The sequence below is a fragment of the Pecten maximus genome, unplaced genomic scaffold (assembly GCF_902652985.1).
Source record: "Pecten maximus unplaced genomic scaffold, xPecMax1.1, whole genome shotgun sequence".
In the NCBI taxonomy this organism is placed as follows: Eukaryota; Metazoa; Mollusca; class Bivalvia; order Pectinida; family Pectinidae; genus Pecten; species Pecten maximus.
In genome coordinates this window covers 425-20,328 of record NW_022979211.1, presented here as the reverse complement: position 1 = coordinate 20,328, position 19,904 = coordinate 425, and the positions used below count along the sequence as shown (strand labels likewise).

The 19,904-nt window shown below is 40.9% G+C and overlaps 1 protein-coding gene across 1 annotated transcript; it reads left to right on the top strand.

Annotated features, from left to right (window-relative positions):
* The first annotated feature begins 8 nt into the window (after positions 1–8).
* LOC117318347 (probable ATP-dependent RNA helicase DDX27) lies at positions 9–16,457 on the top strand. The gene is made up of 6 exons (XM_033873350.1): positions 9–72; positions 396–494; positions 7,727–7,809; positions 8,217–8,311; positions 14,646–14,846; positions 16,363–16,457. The coding sequence occupies exons 3-6, from the start codon at positions 7,742–7,744 to the stop codon at positions 16,440–16,442; spliced, it is 444 nt and encodes a 147-aa protein (XP_033729241.1). The 5' UTR covers positions 9–72; positions 396–494; positions 7,727–7,741; the 3' UTR covers positions 16,443–16,457.
* The last annotated feature ends 3,447 nt before the right edge of the window (positions 16,458–19,904 follow it).

Genomic DNA, 19,904 nt, shown 5'->3' with positions numbered 1-19,904 from the left:
CACATGCACATAGTACTTGGACTGTTAGGAGTGAATGTTGGCGAGTTACACGGTAATCTCTCACAGGCACAGGTAAGTTAACGAGAAATTACAGGTGTGCATGTTTACAGTTAATACTGTGAGGCTTTGTCAGTCAAGCCAGCTCCACTGGAGAACTTTTGTATAAAAAACGAGATAACATTTTCAAAGAAAGAATGCACCTTAGCATACAGTTTTTTGTTTGTTTGTTTGTTGTTTTCCCCCCCCATTGAATGAGACTGTTTATTTGTTTTGGGACAGAGCAGGTAAATATCTGGTTCCATCGTAGATAATTTGAACATCCTACATCAGTTGATGAGTGAACATGTAAACGAATCTTTTGAATATCAAATCACTATTGCTTCTTTTGTTAACAGCGATTGGAGACTCTGAAAAAATTCAAGCTGGGTCAGGTAGATGTTTTACTGGCTACAGACTTGGCTGCCCGAGGTCTGGACATTCTAGGTGTGAAAACTGTAAGTATAATTACCATGGTTACCCTTATAGATACAGGAGGGAGTACTACCATAATTACCCCTGTAAACTGGGATACAGGAGGGAGTACAACCATAGTTATCCCTGTAAACTAGATACAGGAGGAAGTACTACCATAGTTATCCCTGTAAACTAGATACAGGAGGAAGTACTACCATAGTCATCCCTGTAAACTAGATACAGGAGGAAGTACTACCATAGTCATCCCTGTAAACTAGATACAGGAGGAGTACAACCATAGTTATCCCTGTAAACTAGATACAGGAGGAAGTACTACCATAGTTATCCCTGTAAACTAGATACAGGAGGAAGTACTACCATAGTCATCCCTGTAAACTAGATACAGGAGGAAGTACTACCATAGTCATCCCTGTAAACTAGATACAGGAGGAGTACAACCATAGTTATCCCTGTAAACTAGATACAGGAGGAGTACAACCATAGTTATCCCTGTAAACTAGATACAGGAGGAAGTACTACCATAGTCATCCCTGTAAACTAGATACAGGAGGAGTACAACCATAGTTATCCCTGTAAACTAGATACAGGAGGAGTACAACCATAGTTATCCCTGTAAACAAGATACAGGAGGAAGTACTACCACAGTTATCCCTGTAAACTAGATACAGGAAGTAGTACTACCATAGTTATCCGTATAAACTAGATACAGGAGGGAGTACTACCATAGTTATCCCTGTAAAATAGATACAGGAGGAAGTACTACCATAGTTATCCCTGTAAACTAGATACAGGAGGAAGTACTACCATAGTTATCCCTGTAAACTAGATACAGGAGGAGTACAACCATAGTCATCCCTGTAAACTAGATACAGGAGGAAGTACTACCATAGTTATCCCTGTAAACTAGATACAGGAGGAAGTACTACCATAGTTATCCCTGTAAACTAGATACAGGAGGAGTACTACCATAGTTATCCCTGTAAACTAGATACAGGAGGAAGTACTACCATAGTTATCCCTGTAAACTAGATACAGGAGGAAGTACTACCATAGTCATCCCTGTAAACTAGATACAGGAGGAAGTACTACCATAGTTATCCCTGTAAACTAGATACAGGAGGGAGTACTACCATAGTCATCCCTGTAAACTAGATACAGGAGGAAGTACTACCATAGTTATCCCTGTAAACTAGATACAGGAGGAAGTACTACCATAGTTATTCCTGTAAACTAGATACAGGAGGAGTACAACCATAGTCATCCCTGTAAACTAGATACAGGAGGAAGTACTACCATAGTCATCCCTGTAAACTAGATACAGGAGGAAGAACTACCATAGTCATGCCTGTAAACTAGATACAGGAGGAAGCACTACCATAGTCATCCCTGTAAACTAGATACAGGAGGAAGTACTACCATAGTCATCCCTGTAAACTAGATACAGGAGGAAGAACTACCATAGTCATCCCTGTAAACTAGATACAGGAGGAAGTACTACCATAGTCATCCCTGTAAACTAGATACAGGAGGAAGTACTACCATAGTCATCCCTGTAAACTAGATACAGGAGGAAGTACTACCATAGTCATCCCTGTAAACTAGATACAGGAGGAGTAATAGGAGGAGTACAACCATAGTCATCCCTGTAAACTAGATACAGGAGGAAGTACTACCATAGTTATCCCTGTAAACTAGATACAGGAGGGAGTACTACCATAGTTATCCCTGTAAACTAGATACAGGAGGAAGTACTACCTTAGTTATCCCTGTAAACTAGATACAGGAGGAAGTACTACTATAGTTATCCCTGTAAACTAGATACAGGAGGAAGTACTACCATAGTCATCCCTGTAAACTAGATACAGGAGGAAGTACTACCATAGTCATCCCTGTAAACTAGATACAGGAGGAAGAACTACCATAGTCATCCCTGTAAACTAGATACAGGAGGAAGTACTACCATAGTCATCCCTGTAAACTAGATACAGGAGGAAGTACTACCATAGTCATCCCTGTAAACTAGATACAGGAGGAGTAACAGGAGGAGTACAACCATAGTCATCCCTGTAAACTAGATACAGGAGGAAGTACTACCATAGTTATCCCTGTAAACTAGATACAGGAGGAAGTACTACCATAGTTATCCCTGTAAACTAGATACAGGAGGGAGTACTACCATAGTTATCCCTGTAAACTAGATACAGGAGGAAGTACTACCTTAGTTATCCCTGTAAACTAGATACAGGAGGAAGTACTACCATAGTTATCCCTGTAAACTAGATACAGGAGGAAGTACTACCATAGTTATCCCTGTAAACTAGATACAGGAGGAAGTACTACCATAGTTATCCCTGTAAACTAGATACAGGAGGAAGTACTACCATAGTTATCCCTGTAAACTAGATACAGGAGGAAGTACTACCATAGTCATCCCTGTAAACTAGATACAGGAGGGAGTACTACCATAGTCATCCCTGTAAACTAGATACAGGAGGAAGTACTACCATAGTTATCCCTGTAAACTAGATACAGGAGGAAGTACTCCATAGTCATCCCTGTAAACTAGATACAGGAGGAAGTACAACCATAGTTATCCCTGTAAACTACATACATATTGGAGTGAGTACTACAAAATTTTGAAAATGGGATACAGGAGTACCTTCTACCGTAGTAATCTGTTGACTAGCTGTGGGAGTACCTACTACCGTAGTAATCCTGGTGACTAGCTGTGGGAGTAACTACTACCGTAGTAATCCTGGTGACTAGCTGTGGGAGTACCTACTACCGTAGTAATCCTGGTGACTAGCTGTGGGAGTACCTACTACCGTAGTAATCCTGGTGACTAGCTGTGGGAGTAACTACTACCGTAGTAATCCTGGTGACTAGCTGTGGGAGTAACTACTACCGTAGTATTCCTGGTGACTAGCTGTGGGAGTAACTACTACCGTAGTAATCCTGGTGACTAGCTGTGGGAGTAACTACTACCGTAGTAATCCTGGTGACTAGCTGTGGGAGTACCTACTACCGTAGTAATCCTGGTGACTAGCTGTGGGAGTAACTACTACCGTAGTAATCCTGGTGACTAGCTGTGGGAGTAACTACTACCGTAGTAATCTGTTGACTAGCTGTGGGAGTACCTACTACCGTAGTAATCCTGGTGACTAGCTGTGGGAGTAACTACTACCGTAGTAATCCTGGTGACTAGCTGTGGGAGTAACTACTACCGTAGTAATCTGTTGACTAGCTGTGGGAGTACCTACTACCGTAGTAATCCTGGTGACTAGCTGTGGGAGTACCTACTACCGTAGTAATCCTGGTGACTAGCTGTGGGAGTAACTACTACCGTAGTAATCCTGGTGACTAGCTGTGGGAGTAACTACTACCGTAGTAATCCTGGTGACTAGCTGTGGGAGTAACTACTACCGTAGTAATCCTGGTGACTAGCTGTGGGAGTAACTACTACCGTAGTAATCCTGGTGACTAGCTGTGGGAGTACCTACTACCGTAGTAATCCTGGTGACTAGCTGTGGTAGTAACTACTACCGTAGTAATCCTGGTGACTAGCTGTGGTAGTAACTACTACTGTAGTAATCCTGGTGACTAGCTGTGGGAGTAACTACTACCGTAGTATTCCTGGTGACTAGCTGTGGGAGTAACTACTACCGTAGTAATCCTGGTGGCTAGCTGTGGGAGTAACTACTACCGTAGTATTCCTGGTGACTAGCTGTGGGAGTAACTACTACCGTAGTAATCCTGGTGACTAGCTGTGGGAGTAACTACTACCGTAGTAATCCTGGTGACTAGCTGTGGGAGTACCTACTACCGTAGTAATCTGTTGACTAGCTGTGGGAGTAACTACTACCGTAGTAATCCTGGTGACTAGCTGTGGGAGTAACTACTACCGTAGTAATCCTGGTGACTAGCTGTGGGAGTACCTACTACCGTAGTAATCCTGGTGACTAGCTGTGGGAGTACCTACTACCGTAGTAATCCTGGTGACTAGCTGTGGGAGTACCTACTACCGTAGTAATCTGTTGACTAGCTGTGGTAGTAACTACTACCGTAGTAATCCTGGTGACTAGCTGTGGGAGTAACTACTACCGTAGTAATCCTGGTGACTAGCTGTGGGAGTAACTACTACCGTAGTAATCCTGGTGACTAGCTGTGGGAGTACCTACTACCGTAGTAATCTGTTGACTAGCTGTGGTAGTAACTACTACCGTAGTAATCCTGGTGACTAGCTGTGGGAGTAACTACTACCGTAGTAATCCTGGTGACTAGCTGTGGGAGTACCTACTACCGTAGTAATCCTGGTGACTAGCTGTGGGAGTAACTACTACCGTAGTAATCCTGGTGACTAGCTGTGGGAGTAACTACTACCGTAGTAATCTGTTGACTAGCTGTGGGAGTACCTACTACCGTAGTAATCCTGGTGACTAGCTGTGGGAGTACCTACTACCGTAGTAATCCTGGTGACTAGCTGTGGGAGTAACTACTACCGTAGTTATCCTGGTGACTAGCTGTGGGAGTAACTACTACCGTAGTAATCTGTTGACTAGCTGTGGGAGTACCTACTACCGTAGTAATCCTGGTGACTAGCTGTGGTAGTACCTACTACCGTAGTAATCCTGGTGACTAGCTGTGGGAGTAGCTACTACCGTAGTAATCCTGGTGACTAGCTGTGGGAGTAACTACTACCGTAGTAATCCTGGTGACCAGCTGTGGGAGTACCTACTACTGTAGTAATCCTGGTGACTAGCTGTGGGAGTACCTACTACCGTAGTAATCCTGGTGACTAGCTGTGGGAGTAACTACTACCGTAGTAATCCTGGTGACTAGCTGTGGGAGTAACTACTACCGTAGTAATCCTGGTGACTAGCTGTGGGAGTAACTACTACCATAGTAATCCTGGTGACTAGCTGTGGGAGTACCTACTACCGTAGTAATCCTGGAGACTAGCTGTGGGAGTAACTACTACCGTAGTAATCCTGGTGACTAGCTGTGGGAGTAACTACTACCGTAGTAATCCTGGTGACTAGCTGTGGGAGTAACTACTACCGTAGTAATCCTGGTGACTAGCTGTGGGAGTAACTACTACCGTAGTAATCCTGGTGACTAGCTGTGGGAGTACCTACTACCGTAGTAATCCTGGTGACTAGCTGTGGTAGTAACTACTACCGTAGTAATACTGGTGACTAGCTGTGGTAGTAACTACTACCGTAGTATTCCTGGTGACTAGCTGTGGGAGTAACTACTACCGTAGTAATCCTGGTGGCTAGCTGTGGGAGTAACTACTACCGTAGTATTCCTGGTGACTAGCTGTGGGAGTAACTACTACCGTAGTAATCCTGGTGACTAGCTGTGGGAGTAACTACTACCGTAGTAATCCTGGTGACTAGCTGTGGGAGTACCTACTACCGTAGTAATCTGTTGACTAGCTGTGGGAGTAACTACTACCGTAGTAATCCTGGTGACTAGCTGTGGGAGTAACTACTACCGTAGTAATCCTGGTGACTAGCTGTGGGAGTACCTACTACCGTAGTAATCCTGGTGACTAGCTGTGGGAGTACCTACTACCGTAGTAATCCTGGTGACTAGCTGTGGGAGTACCTACTACCGTAGTAATCTGTTGACTAGCTGTGGTAGTAACTACTACCGTAGTAATCCTGGTGACTAGCTGTGGGAGTAACTACTACCGTAGTAATCCTGGTGACTAGCTGTGGGAGTAACTACTACCGTAGTAATCCTGGTGACTAGCTGTGGGAGTACCTACTACCGTAGTAATCCTGGTGACTAGCTGTGGTAGTAACTACTACCGTAGTAATCCTGGTGACTAGCTGTGGGAGTAACTACTACCGTAGTAATCCTGGTGACTAGCTGTGGTAGTAACTACTACCGTAGTAATCCTGGTGACTAGCTGTGGGAGTAACTACTACCGTAGTAATCCTGGTGACTAGCTGTGGGAGTACCTACTACCGTAGTAATCCTGATGACTAGCTGTTGGAGTACCTACTACCGTAGTAATCCTGGTGACTAGCTGTGGTAGTAACTACTACCGTAGTAATCCTGGTGACTAGCTGTGGGAGTACCTACTACCGTAGTAATCCTGGTGACTAGCTGTGGGAGTAACTACTACCGTAGTAATCCTGGTGACTAGCTGTGGGAGTAACTACTACCGTAGTAATCCTGGTGACTAGCTGTGGGAGTACCTACTACCGTAGTAATCCTGGTGACTAGCTGTGGGAGTACCTACTACCGTAGTAATCATATTGACTAGCTGTGGGAGTACCTACTACCGTAGTAATCCTGGTGACTAGCTGTGGGAGTAACTACTACCGTAGTAATCCTGGTGACTAGCTGTGGGAGTACCTACTACCGTAGTAATCCTGGTGACTAGCTGTGGGAGTACCTACTACCGTAGTAATCCTGGTGACTAGCTGTGGGAGTAACTACTACCGTAGTAATCCTGGTGACTAGCTGTGGGAGTAACTACTACCGTAGTAATCCTGGTGACTAGCTGTGGTAGTAACTACTACCGTAGTAATCCTGGTGACTAGCTGTGGGAGTAACTACTACCGTAGTAATCCTGGTGACTAGCTGTGGTAGTAACTACTACCGTAGTAATCCTGGTGACTAGCTGTGGGAGTAACTACTACCGTAGTAATCCTGATGACTAGCTGTGGGAGTAACTACTACCGTAGTAATCCTGGTGACTAGCTGTGGGAGTAACTACTACCGTAGTAATCTGGTGACTAGCTGTGGGAGTACCTACTACCGTAGTAATCATGGTGACTAGCTGTGGGAGTACCTACTACCGTAGTAATCATGGTGACTAGCTGTGGGAGTAACTACTACCGTAGTAATCCTGGTGACTAGCTGTGGGAGTACCTACTACCGTAGTAATCTGTTGACTAGCTGTGGTAGTAACTACTACCGTAGTAATCCTGGTGACTAGCTGTGGTAGTAACCTACTACCGTAGTAATCCTGGTGACTAGCTGTGGGAGTACCTACTACCGTAGTAATCCTGGTGATTATATATAATTAGCTTGCTATGGGAGATGTTTAATAAATATTGTTGATGAATTCTGATGGTTTGTTGAACTCATAAAAGAGTTGATTATCATGTCTTTTTCAATGTAAAGAACACCACTTTTAAAAGCAAGCAAATGTTTTGTCTGAAGTCTTTGAATGTCAATATAACTATATTTAATTGGAGAAATTGTCGTCATATTATTTCTTGTTTTTGATTAGGTGATAAATTTTACCATGCCAAACACGACAAAGCATTATGTACACAGAGTGGGAAGAACGGCACGTGCAGGACGTAAAGGAAGGTATGGCTACAGGATATTTATCATAAAAGTATAGAATGTTTAACATTTACTGTATTATTACAGACCTCCAAGGTTACAAATGTATCTCCTAGTTAGTTTACACATTATAGGTACAACAGAAGAGTGTAATGTATAGCAATAAAATATAATCTACATGTAAAACATGGTCCAACTTTACCAGAGATTCATTTGCTCAATTTGCATTACAGACAACAATAACATAAAGTTTTTTTTAGAATTGGGAGGTTATAATGAACTCTGTGAAATATCCCACCTCCACACACACCCTTACAGACAATCACTCCCCTAATATAGATATAAAGACTGATGATAGTGTCAGACAAATATTTAGATTCATTTCTATTATCGAAGTGTTCAAATGTTGTTATCATTCATTTTCTGGACAGATCTGTGACCTTGGTTGGTGAACAGGAACGAAAGGTGCTCAAAGAAATCGTTAAGCAGGCCAAAGCACCACTCAAAACCCGGATAGTTCCACAAGGTACTCGCATTATATAGGACAGCAGTGAACGTGACTGGGCTTATTAATTTAGGGTAACAAAGTAAAGATTTCGAGGATAATTCTGTTTTAATTGGGTGCATACATTTGAATTATCAGAAAATTAAAAACACTTATAAAATTGTCCTCATTAGGCAGTGCTTTCTTTTGTATAGTTACTCAGTTTTCTGCTGATTTTTTGCCACAATTGATTGATGTCTTATTAAAAGCAAACGAAATAAAGATGAAATAGGAATAAAACTATCATGATTGATAATATATCTCATTATGTATTTAATCAACGGTTGGTTTAGTAAATGGTGTTGTGGTCCTAAAACAGAAACTACTGCTGCTGCTGATAAACAAGCCCAGCAATGATATATGCTGCATATATACTACTATAACATCAACTGCTGAAACATGATATAGTGACATTTTAGTAGTTTGCTTTTGTTTTTAGGTCACCTGAGACAAAGTCTCAAGTGACCTATTCTAATCCCCTTTTGTCCGTCGTCGTGCGTCGTCTGTCGTCCGTCGTCCGTCCGTAAACAATTTACATTTTCGACTTCTTCTCCAAAACCCCTAAACCAAACTCAATGAAATTTGGCAGGAAGCTTCTATGGCTAAAGGTCAACCAAAATTGTAAATTATATGGTCCCCAACCCCCAGGGGCCTGAGGGGCGGGGCTAAAAAGGGTCAAATTGACTAAAACTTCAAAAATCTTCTTCTCTACTCCCAGATATGGTGGAATCAAACACTCTTCATAGATTGGAGGGTCTTAAGGTGCTTTACCAAAATTGTAAATTTCATGACCCAGGGGTCTCACGTTTGCCCCTGGGGAGGGGGTAAACTTTACTATAGTTTATATAGGGAAATCACATTTTTGACTTTTATTAGCCCACCATCATCAGATGGTGGGCTATTCAAATCGCCCTGCGTCCGTGGTCCGTCGTCCGTCCGTCCCTCCCTCCGTCCGTCCGTAAACAATTCTTGTTATCGCGAATCCTCAGAAAGTACTGAAGGGATCTTTCTCAAATTTTTATATGTAGGTTCCCCTTGGTGCCTAGTTATGCATATTGCATTTTGAGACCAATCGGAAAACAACATGGCCGACAGGCAGCCATCTTGGATTTTGACAATTGAAGTTTGTTATCGCTATTTCTCAGAAAGTACTGAAGGGATCTTTCTCAAATTTCATATGTAGGTTCCCCTTGTTGCCTAGTTATGCATATTGCATTTTGAGACAAATCGGAAAACAACATGGCCGACAGGCAGCCATCTTGGATTTTGACAATTGAAGTTTGTTATCGCGAATCCTCAGAAAGTACTGAAGGGATCTTTCTCAAATTTCATATGTAGGTTCCCCTTGGTGCCTCGTTATGCATACTGCATTTTGAGACCAATCGGAAAACAACATGGCCGACAGGCAGCCATCTTGGATTTTGACAATTGAAGTTTGTTATCGCTATTTCTCAGAAAGTACTGAAGGGATCTTTCTCAAATTTCATATGTAGGTTCCTCTTGGTGCCTAGTTATGCATATTGCATTTTGAGACCAATCAGAAAACAACATGGCCGACAGGCAGCCATCTTGGACTTTGACAATTGAAGTTTGTTATCGCTATTTCTCAGAAAGTACTGAAGGGATCTCTCTCAAATTTCATATTTAGGTTCCACTTGGTGCCTAGTTATGCATATTGCATTTTGAGACAAATCGGAAAACAACATGGCCGACAGACAGCCATCTTGGATTTTGACAATTGAAGTTTGTTATCGCTATTTCTCAGAAAGCACTGCTATTTCTCAGAAAGCACTGAAGGGATCTTTCTCAAATTTCATATGTAGGTTCCCCTTGGTGCCTATTTATGCATATTGCATTTTGAGACCAATCGGAAAACAACCTGGCCGACAGGCAGCCATCTTGGATTTTGACAATTGAAGTTTGTTATCGCTATTTCTCAGAAAGTACTGAAGGGATCTTTCTCAAATTTCATACGTAGGTTCCTCTTGTTGCCTAGTTATGCATATTGCATTTTGAGACCAATCGGAAAACAACCTGGCCGACAGGCAGCCATCTTGGATTTTGACAATTGAAGTTTGTTATCGCTATTTCTCAGAAGGTACTGAAGGGATCTTTCTCAAATTTCATACATACGTTCCCCTCAGTGCCTTGTTATGCATACTGCATTTTGAGACCAATCAGAAAACAACATGGCTGACAGGTAGCCATCTTGGATATTGACAATTGAAGTTTGTTATCGCTATTTCTGAGAAAGTACTGAAGGGATCTTTCTCAAATTTCATATGTAGGTTCCCCTCAGTGCCTAGTTTTGCATATTGGGACCAATCCAAAAACAACATGGTCGACAGACAGCCATTATCGCTAAATCTTAAATTTTATATATAGCTTCCCCTTGTTTGAAAAGTACTAGCTATAGAGGGCTGTTTCTGAATTTACACAAATTAGTAAGACTTAGAAGAAGGGAAAAGTAGAGAAAAGATCAATCTGACATGGAACCTATGAAGATCATTCAATGGTGGGCGCCAAGATCCCTCTGGGATCTCTTGTTGGTTTATTTCTTTTGGAATTCATTCTAATTTGGTTAACATTATCATCAGGGGATGACAGTTTGATGGCATGCACATGTTGGCCCTGACTGACCCCCAGGGGCTGATGGGCGGGGCTAAAAAGGGCCAAATTGACTGAAATTTCAAAAATCATCTTCTCTACTCTCGGATAATATGGAATCAAATACACTTCATAGATGGCAGGGTCTGAAGGTGCTTTACCAAAATTGTGAATTTCATGACCCAGGGGTCTCAAGTTTGCCCCTGGGGAGGGGGTAAACTTTACTATAGTTTATATAGGGAAATCACATTTTTGACTTTTATTGGTTTATTTCTTTTGGAATTCATTTAATTTGGTAAACATTGTCAGCATGGGATGACAGTTTGATGGTATGCACATGTTGGCCCTGATTGACCCGGAGGGGCTGATGGGCGGGGCTAAAAATGGTCAAATTGGCTGAAATTTCAAAAATCTTCTTTTCAAGACTGAAATAAGGTAGAATCAAATACTCTTCGTAGTTGGAAGGGTCTTAAGGTGCTCTACTAAAATTTATTAGCCCACCATCATCAGATGGTGGGCTATTCAAATCGCCCTGCGTCCGTGGTCCGTCCGGCCGTCCGTCCGTCCGGCCGTCCCTCCGTCCGTCCGTCCGTAAACAATTCTTGTTATCGCTATTTCTCAGAAACTGATGAAGGGATCTTTCTCAAATTTCATATGTAGGTTCCCCTTGGTGCCTAGTTATGCATATTGCATTTTGAGACCTATCGGAAAACAACATGGCCGACAGGCAGCCATCTTGGATTTTGACAATTGAAGTTTGTTATCGGTATTTCTTAGAAAGCACTGAAGGGATCTTTCTGAAATTTCATATGTAGGTTCCCCTCGGTGTCTAGTTATGCATATTGCATTTTGAGACAAATCGGAAAACAACATGGCCGACAGGCAGCCATCTTGGATTTTGACAATTGAAGTTTGTTATCGCTATTTCTCAGAAACTGATGAAGGGATCTTTCTGAAATTTTATATGTAGGCTCCCCTCGGTGCCTCGTTATGCATATTGCATTTTGAGACCAATCGGAAAACAACATGGCCGACAGGCAGCCATCTTGGATTTTGACAATTGAAGTTTGTTATCGCTATTTCTCAGAAAGTACTGAAGGGATCTTTCTCAAATTTCATATGTAGGTTCTTCCTGGTGCCTAGTTATGCATATTGCATTTTGAGACTAATCGGAAAACAACATGGCCGACAGGCAGCCATCTTGGATTTTGACAATTGAAGTTTGTTATCGCTATTTCTCAGAAACTGATGAAGGGATCTTTCTCAAATTTCATCTAAAGGTTCCCCTTGGTGCCTTGTTATGCATTTTGCATTTTGAGACCAATCGGAAAACAACATGGCCGACAGGCAGACATCTTGGATTTTGACAATTGAAGTTTGTTATCGCTATTTCTCAGAAAATGATGAAGGGATCTTTCTGAAATTTCATATGTAGGTTCCCCTCGGTGCCTAGTTATGCATATTGCATTTTGAGACTAATCGGAAAACATCATGGGCGACAGGCAGCCATCTTGGATTTTGACAATTGAAGTTCGTTATCGCTATTTCTCAGAAACTGATGAAGGGATCTTTCTCAAATTTCATCTAAAGGTTCCCCTCGGTGCCTAGTTATGCATATTGCATTTTGAGACCAATCGGAAAACAACATGGCCGACAGGCAGCCATCTTGGATTTTGACAATTGAAGTTTGTTATCGCTATTTCTCAGAAAGTACTGAAGGGATCTTTCTGAAATTTCATATGTAGGTTCCTCCTGGTGCCTAGTTATGCATATTGCATTTTGAGACCAATCGGAAAACAACATGGCCGACAGGCAGACATCTTGGATTTTGACAATTGAAGTTTGTTATCGCTATTTCTCAGAAAATGATGAAGGGATCTTTCTGAAATTTCATATGTAGGTTCCCCTCGGTGCCTAGTTATGCATATTGCATTTTGAGACTAATCGGAAAACATCATGGGCGACAGGCAGCCATCTTGGATTTTGACAATTGAAGTTCGTTATCGCTATTTCTCAGAAACTGATGAAGGGATCTTTCTCAAATTTCATCTAAAGGTTCCCCTCGGTGCCTAGTTATGCATATTGCATTTTGAGACCAATCGGAAAACAACATGGCCGACAGGCAGCCATCTTGGATTTTGACAATTGAAGTTTGTTATCGCTATTTCTCAGAAAGTACTGAAGGGATCTTTCTGAAATTTCATATGTAGGTTCCTCCTGGTGCCTAGTTATGCATATTGCATTTTGAGACCAATCGGAAAACAACATGGCCGACAGGCAGCCATCTTGGATTTTGACAATTGAAGTTTGTTATCGCTATTTCTCAGAAAATGATGAAGGGATCTTTCTGAAATTTCATATGTAGGTTCCCCTCGGTGCCTAGTTATGCATATTGCATTTTGAGACTAATCGGAAAACAACATGGCCGACAGGCAGCCATCTTGGATTTTGACAATTGAAGTTCGTTATCGCTATTTCTCAGAAACTGATGAAGGGATCTTTCTCAAATTTCATCTAAAGGTTCCCCTCGGTGCCTAGTTATGCATATTGCATTTTGAGACCAATCGGAAAACAACATGGCCGACAGGCAGCCATCTTGGATTTTGACAATTGAAGTTTGTTATCGCTATTTCTGAGAAAGTACTGAAGAGATCTTTCTGAAATTTCATATGTAGGTTCCTCCTGGTGCCTAGTTATGCATATTGCATTTTGAGACCAATCGGAAAACAACATGGCCGACAGGCAGCCATCTTGGATTTTGACAATTGAAGTTTGTTATCGCTTTTTCTCAGAAAATAATGAAGGGATCTTTCTGAAATTTCATATGTAGGTTCCCCTCGGTGCCTAGTTATGCATATTGCATTTTGAGACTTATCGGAAAACAACATGGCCGACAGGCAGCCATCTTGGATTTTGACAATTGAAGTTTGTTATCGCTATTTTACAGAAGGTACTGAAGGGATCTTTCTCAAATTTCATATGTACGTTCCCCTTGGTCCCTGGTGTTGCATTTTGGGACCAATCCAAAAACAACATGGCTGACAGACAGCCATTATCGCTAAATCCTAAATTTTATATATAGGTTCCCCTTGTTTGAAAAGTACTAGAGGGCTGTTTCTGAATTTACACAGATTAGTAAGACTTAGAGGAAGGGAAAAGTAGAGAAAAGATCAATCTGACATGGAACCTATAAAGATCATTCAATGGTGGGCGCCAAGATCCCTCTGGGATCTCTTGTTAATTTAATGATCCTGGGGTCATAAGTTTGCCCCTGGGGAGGGGTTAAATTTTACTATAGTTTATATAGGGAAATTACATTTTTGACTGATTTGTTTGATTTCTATTGGAATGCATTCTAATTTGGTTAACATTTTCAGCATGGGATGAAAGTTTGATAATATGCATATGTTGGCCCTGACTGACCCCTGAGGGCTGATGGGCGGGGCCAAAAAGGGTAAATTAAATTAACTGAAACATTTCAAATCTCAGGTGACCGTTAAGGCCCATGGGCCTCTTGTTCATTATTTCACTTTCCTAATGTCAGTTTGTGAAATTTTGGAACAGCAAAGTCAGTATGACATCACAATATTGGTCACATGACTTAATGGTGTTATAACCTTGTAACACATCAACCATACATTGATCTGGGAGGATGCTAAGTAAATATTGTCCCTGTCTAATGGTAGACGTATACAATTTTTTGTTACAGAGGTAATCACGAAGTACCGCGACCGAATAGGACGTCTAGAGAAGGAAGTTGCTCAGATAGAAGTACAAGAAAAGGAAGAACGTGAACTTCGGGCCACTGAGAATCATATGAACAAAGCACAGAACCTTCTCAATGCAGAAGGGGAGGCAGCCCCTAAAAGGGGTTGGTTCCAGACTCATAAGGATCGCATGGATGAGAAAGGTATGAGTGCTGTACTGAGCTAAACTTCAATAGTTAATTTGTAAGCAAGCCTCTATGAAGTATATAGCAAGTCAAGCGGGTTCTAGGATTGTAAACAAGATTTTACAACAATATGTGTCAGAATCTGTATTGTGCTTCAATTGTTGTCCAGTACAGTCAAACCTGCTCTAACGACCGCCTGTAACGACCACCTGTCTATAATGACCAATTTTCAGATTCCCTGTGAGATTTTACTATGTAACGACCCTCTGTATAGGGACCACCTGTCTAATGTGACTAACAAACGGTGATTTTGGAATGGCAGTCGCTCGTTTGTTTTCATTCGTTTTTCCAATTTCTGTCAGCCATTTCCTGCTCTCAGCAGTCATCCCTCATAAAAACCCAGAAAACTCAGAAACTTCAACCTTGGCCTGATTTTGCAAATAAAAGACCCCCACCACCTGTTTTAACTACTGTAGCTGCCCTGGCCTGGGGCCTGATGAGAGAGGAGTCGGTCACCATGCGTCTCAGTGTATTACATTACAACTATGCCTAAATGGCTTCATTTGACACAGTCAGTTAATTTTGTGACTGGTCATATCTGTCAACAAGATTTACTCACATGGAAGCCAATAATTTCAATGAATTATATTCTAATAATGACAGTAGTAAATATACATCTATGCCATTGCATGTGCTTTTGTAGCTTAATTTTGTCTACCCGTAGATTTTAATGTCAGCCAGATATCCATATTACCGCAACACAAACAGATTTTAACCAAGTAAACAAAACGTCATCAATTCCTGTTAAAATTCATTGATTATATTTAATTTGGTCTCCATCAAGAGAGCCTTCCCCTTTCTCTTTGTTGAAGCCATGATTAATACATTTTCTTATTGGCAAGTGCTATTTATCTACTATCTCGCACACTAGCATTACACAAGACTACTCTTATACAATAGAGTTTAACTATGAATAGAAACAGCTAGGTGTTTAAATCAGACCAGTACATGTCACTAGGTTATTTCAAGCAATCCTGGGTGATTATCTACCTGTGTGACTCCTTGTTATAAAATGGTAAAATTGACTGGATTATGTACAACATCATCTGGTAATATACAATATCTCATTATAGCTGATCTCATTGTTTCAAGGGCTAAAATACAAAGGCAAAGAAGGGGTTTTGCTGGGGATGAATTGTCATCTCGCTACAACAGATGTGTTGTAATAACGATCTCATTACATGTGGAGTATATATATACATTGTATGTGTGTAATTGATTCCTAAAGCACAGTTACCATCACCTTGTTGTCATGCCAACACCATGCTATATTTTTGTACCAGCCCATTTCTCACATGTATACCCGGTAACTGATCTTTTAACAAGCACTGTTGAAATCCCTATCATCATCATTACCAGTTGACCGGCCCCAGATATTTTTGTGTGAAGTATTTTCTTTGTCAATAATGATTTCAAACTTGAATTACTATACTTCTGCCTAGGATGCCAAAGTTTATCAATTTTTACATTGCAGAAACTTTACGACTTGGAAAATTTTCTGGAACTAGAACTGACAAAAAGATGGCAAAGAAAAAGAAGACAGTAAGTTGTTAATTCTGTCAACTCTAAAAATAATCAAAATACCTTGATTTCTGAGGTATTACCCACTGCACTGACTAGCCTGCATATCGTCAAATATCCTCTGTACGTAAAAAATACTAGCAGATAATCTTTACCAGTAGATAACCTGCGGCTTACACAATGACAATCTTGGCATAAATCTACCGAATCTTAAAGGTTTAAACTGTACCGTTACTTTGCAACTTCTTAAGTGATCACCTCTGAAAACTGAACAAAATGGCAACGTAAAGAATTCATCCTTCTTTATTATTGTAATGAAAAAAATCCCATTACTGATACCTCTGAATTCCAAATACCAAACCGATCGGTAAAATATACTCAAAATTGCTTCCATAAACCCGCCTTACCATGGTCAACATGACAGCTTGGTTACTCTGAAATTAACTCTCATCGTAAGCTTTGTCTTTGTCCATACGCAGGTAGTAGGTAATTTGTATGCAACATCTACCAACATCTACCACTAGGGGGTATTGTCATTGTATGGTATAGTACCACTAGGGGGTATTGTCATTATATGGTATAGTACCACTAGGGGTATTGTCATTGTATGGTATAGTACCACTAGGGGGTATTGTCATTATATGGTATAGTACCACTAGGGGGTATTGTCATTATATGGTATAGTACCACTAGAGGGTATTGTCATTATATGGTATAGTACCACTAGGGGGTATTGTCATTGTATGGTATAGTACCACTAGGGGTATTGTCATTATATGGTATAGTACCACTAGGGGTATTGTCATTGTATGGTATAGTACCACTAGGGGGTATTGTCATTATATGGTATAGTACCACTAGGGGGTATTGTCATTATATGGTATAGTACCACTAGAGGGTATTGTCATTATATGGTATAGTACCACTAGGGGGTATTGTCATTGTATGGTATAGTACCACTAGGGGTATTGTCATTATATGGTATAGTACCACTAGGGGGTATTGTCATTGTATGGTATAGTACCACTAGGGGGTATTGTCATTATATGACATAGTACCACTAGGGGGTATTGTCATTATATGGTATAGTACCACTAGGGGGTATTGTCATTGTATGGTATAGTACCACTAGGGGGTATTGTCATTATATGGTATAGTACCACTAGGGGGTATTGTCATTGTATGGTATAGTACCACTAGGGGGTATTGTCATTGTATGACATAGTACCACTAGGGGGTATTGTCATTGTATGGTATAGTACCACTAGGGGTATTGTCATTGTAGGTAATAGTACCAACTAGGGGGGTATTGTCATTATATGTACTAGTACCACTAGGGGTATTGTCATGTATGAATTGTACCACTAGGGGTATTGTCATTTATGGTAATAGTACCATAGGGGGTATTGTCATATGGATGGGTTTTTAAAAATTTCCCCATAGGGGGTATTGCATTATTTTGGGGCCATAATTTTTAAAAACCACTGGGGGGGATTGTTTCTTTTTTTAAATGGTTTATTACCCCCACTGGGGGGTATTGTTTTTTTGTTTTTTTTTTTTTAGTACCACAGGGGGTTTGTCATTTATATGGTATAAGTACCAAATGGGGTATTGTAATTGTATGGAAATTGTACCACTGGGGGGGTTTATTGTATTGAGAAAATTTTTAAAATGGGGGGGTTTATTGTCATTGAGGAAAATTTTTCCCCCACTAGGGGGTTTATTGTCATTTGTAGGTATTTTTCCCCCCCACTAGGGGGTATTTTCAAAAATTTACTTGTTTCCCCATAGGGGGGTTTTTTGTTTTAGGGGCATTGACCCTGGGGGGTTTTTGTCATTTATGGTATAGTCCATTGGGGGGGGTTTTGGGTCATTGAGGTTTTTAGTCCCAAAATTTAGAGGGTATTTATTTATGACATAGTTCCCCACAGGGGGGTTTGTATTTTATTGGATAGTCCCCACTGGGGGTTTTTCCCCCCCCCTTTTGTATGGTAATTTTTCCCAAACTAGGGGTTTTTTTTAATGGAAATTTTTAACCCCCACTGGGGGGGTTATTGTCATTGTATGGTATAGTCCAGGGGGGGTATTGTATTTTTTTTGGGGGGGACATAGAAAACCACTGGGGGGGTTTTGTCATTGTATGGGTTTTTTGTACCCTTTTGGGGGTTTTTTTCATTTGTTGGGGTATAGACCCAAGGGGGGTTTTTGTTCATTTATGGTTTAAGGACCCCTAGGGGGTATTGGGGTCATTGGGGGACTTTTTTACCACTAGGGGGGGTATTGCCAAAATTTTGACTTTTAAAACCATTAGGGGGGTAGGGTTTTTGTTATTAAGTCCCCAAAAGGGGGGGTTTTTTTGTCATTTTTATGGTAATTACCACTAGGGGGTATTTTTTTCTTATAGGGGGGGAACTTTTTTACCACTGGGGGGGGGGTATTTTCTTTTTGAGGGGGGGACTTTTTACCCTGGGGGGGATTGTCATTTAAAGGGTTTTATTTTTTTACCAGGGGGGGGGGTTTTTGCATTTTGGGAATATTTCCCCCATAGGGGGTATTGTCATTATATGACTATTTTTAACCACGGGGGGGGTTTGTATTAATTTTTGACTTTTTACACGGGGGGTATTTGCATTGTAGGGGTATGCCCCCAAGGGGGGGGCATTTATTAAGGTTTTTATTTTCCCCAACGGGGGGGTTTTTGTCATTGTATGGTTATTTCCCACTAGGGGGGTATTGTATTATAGGGGGGGGGGACATATACCACTGGGGGGGATTGTCTTATAGGTTTAACCCCTAGGGGGTTTTGTCATTTTTTATGACAAAAGTTACCAAAAGGGGTTTTATTTTTTCATTTTTTGGTTTAACCACTAAGGGGGGTTTTATTAATGGTTTTTAAACCAAACTGGGGGGGGTAAGGGGTTCCTTTGTATGGTTTTTAACCACAGGGGGTATTGTCTTTTTATGGTTTTTAATTCCCCACTAGGGGTTTTTTTCATTGAAATGGTAATTTCCCCACTAGGGGGTATTTATTTATGACCCTAGTACCACTGGGGGGTTTTTGTTTTTTTATTTAAGTCCCCATGGGGGGAAATTTTTTTAAACATTTTTCCCCCACTCAGGGGATTTTCCTTTTGATTTTTTTTTCATTGGGGGGGGGACAAATGTTTTTCAGGGGATCTCCAAAAGTCTCAGTTTTTTACTCCACAAAATTTTAAAAAAAAAAAAAAAAAAATCATTTAGACCTCAAAAAAAAAAAGGGAAGGTCTTTTGGGGGGGGACGTTTTGCGGCAGTAAAGGTTTAAAAAAATTCAATTTTTTTTTTTCAGTGTTGAAAAAAAAAAAAACCAGATTTAAAATTTTTATTTTAGTGGTAAATCTGGGATAACACCCTTTTAATTTTTCCCAATCCTATGTTTCTTTTTAAAAAAGGGCAAAAAAAAGGGGATTTTTTAAAAACCATGGTTTTAGTGTTTTTTCCGGGATAGTAAAAAAAAA

What these genes read in the sequence shown, in the direction of transcription:
- LOC117318347 (XM_033873350.1), top strand. Translation starts at nt 7,742, where the DNA reads ATGCCAAACACGACAAAGCATTATGTACACAGAGTGGGAAGAACGGCA. An exon ending in CGTGCAGGACGTAAAGGAAG is followed by an intron (nt 7,810 to 8,216) that starts GTATGGCTACAG and finishes TTTTCTGGACAG; the next exon opens with ATCTGTGACCTTGGTTGGTG. An exon ending in AACCCGGATAGTTCCACAAG is followed by an intron (nt 8,312 to 14,645) that starts GTACTCGCATTA and finishes TTTTTGTTACAG; the next exon opens with AGGTAATCACGAAGTACCGC.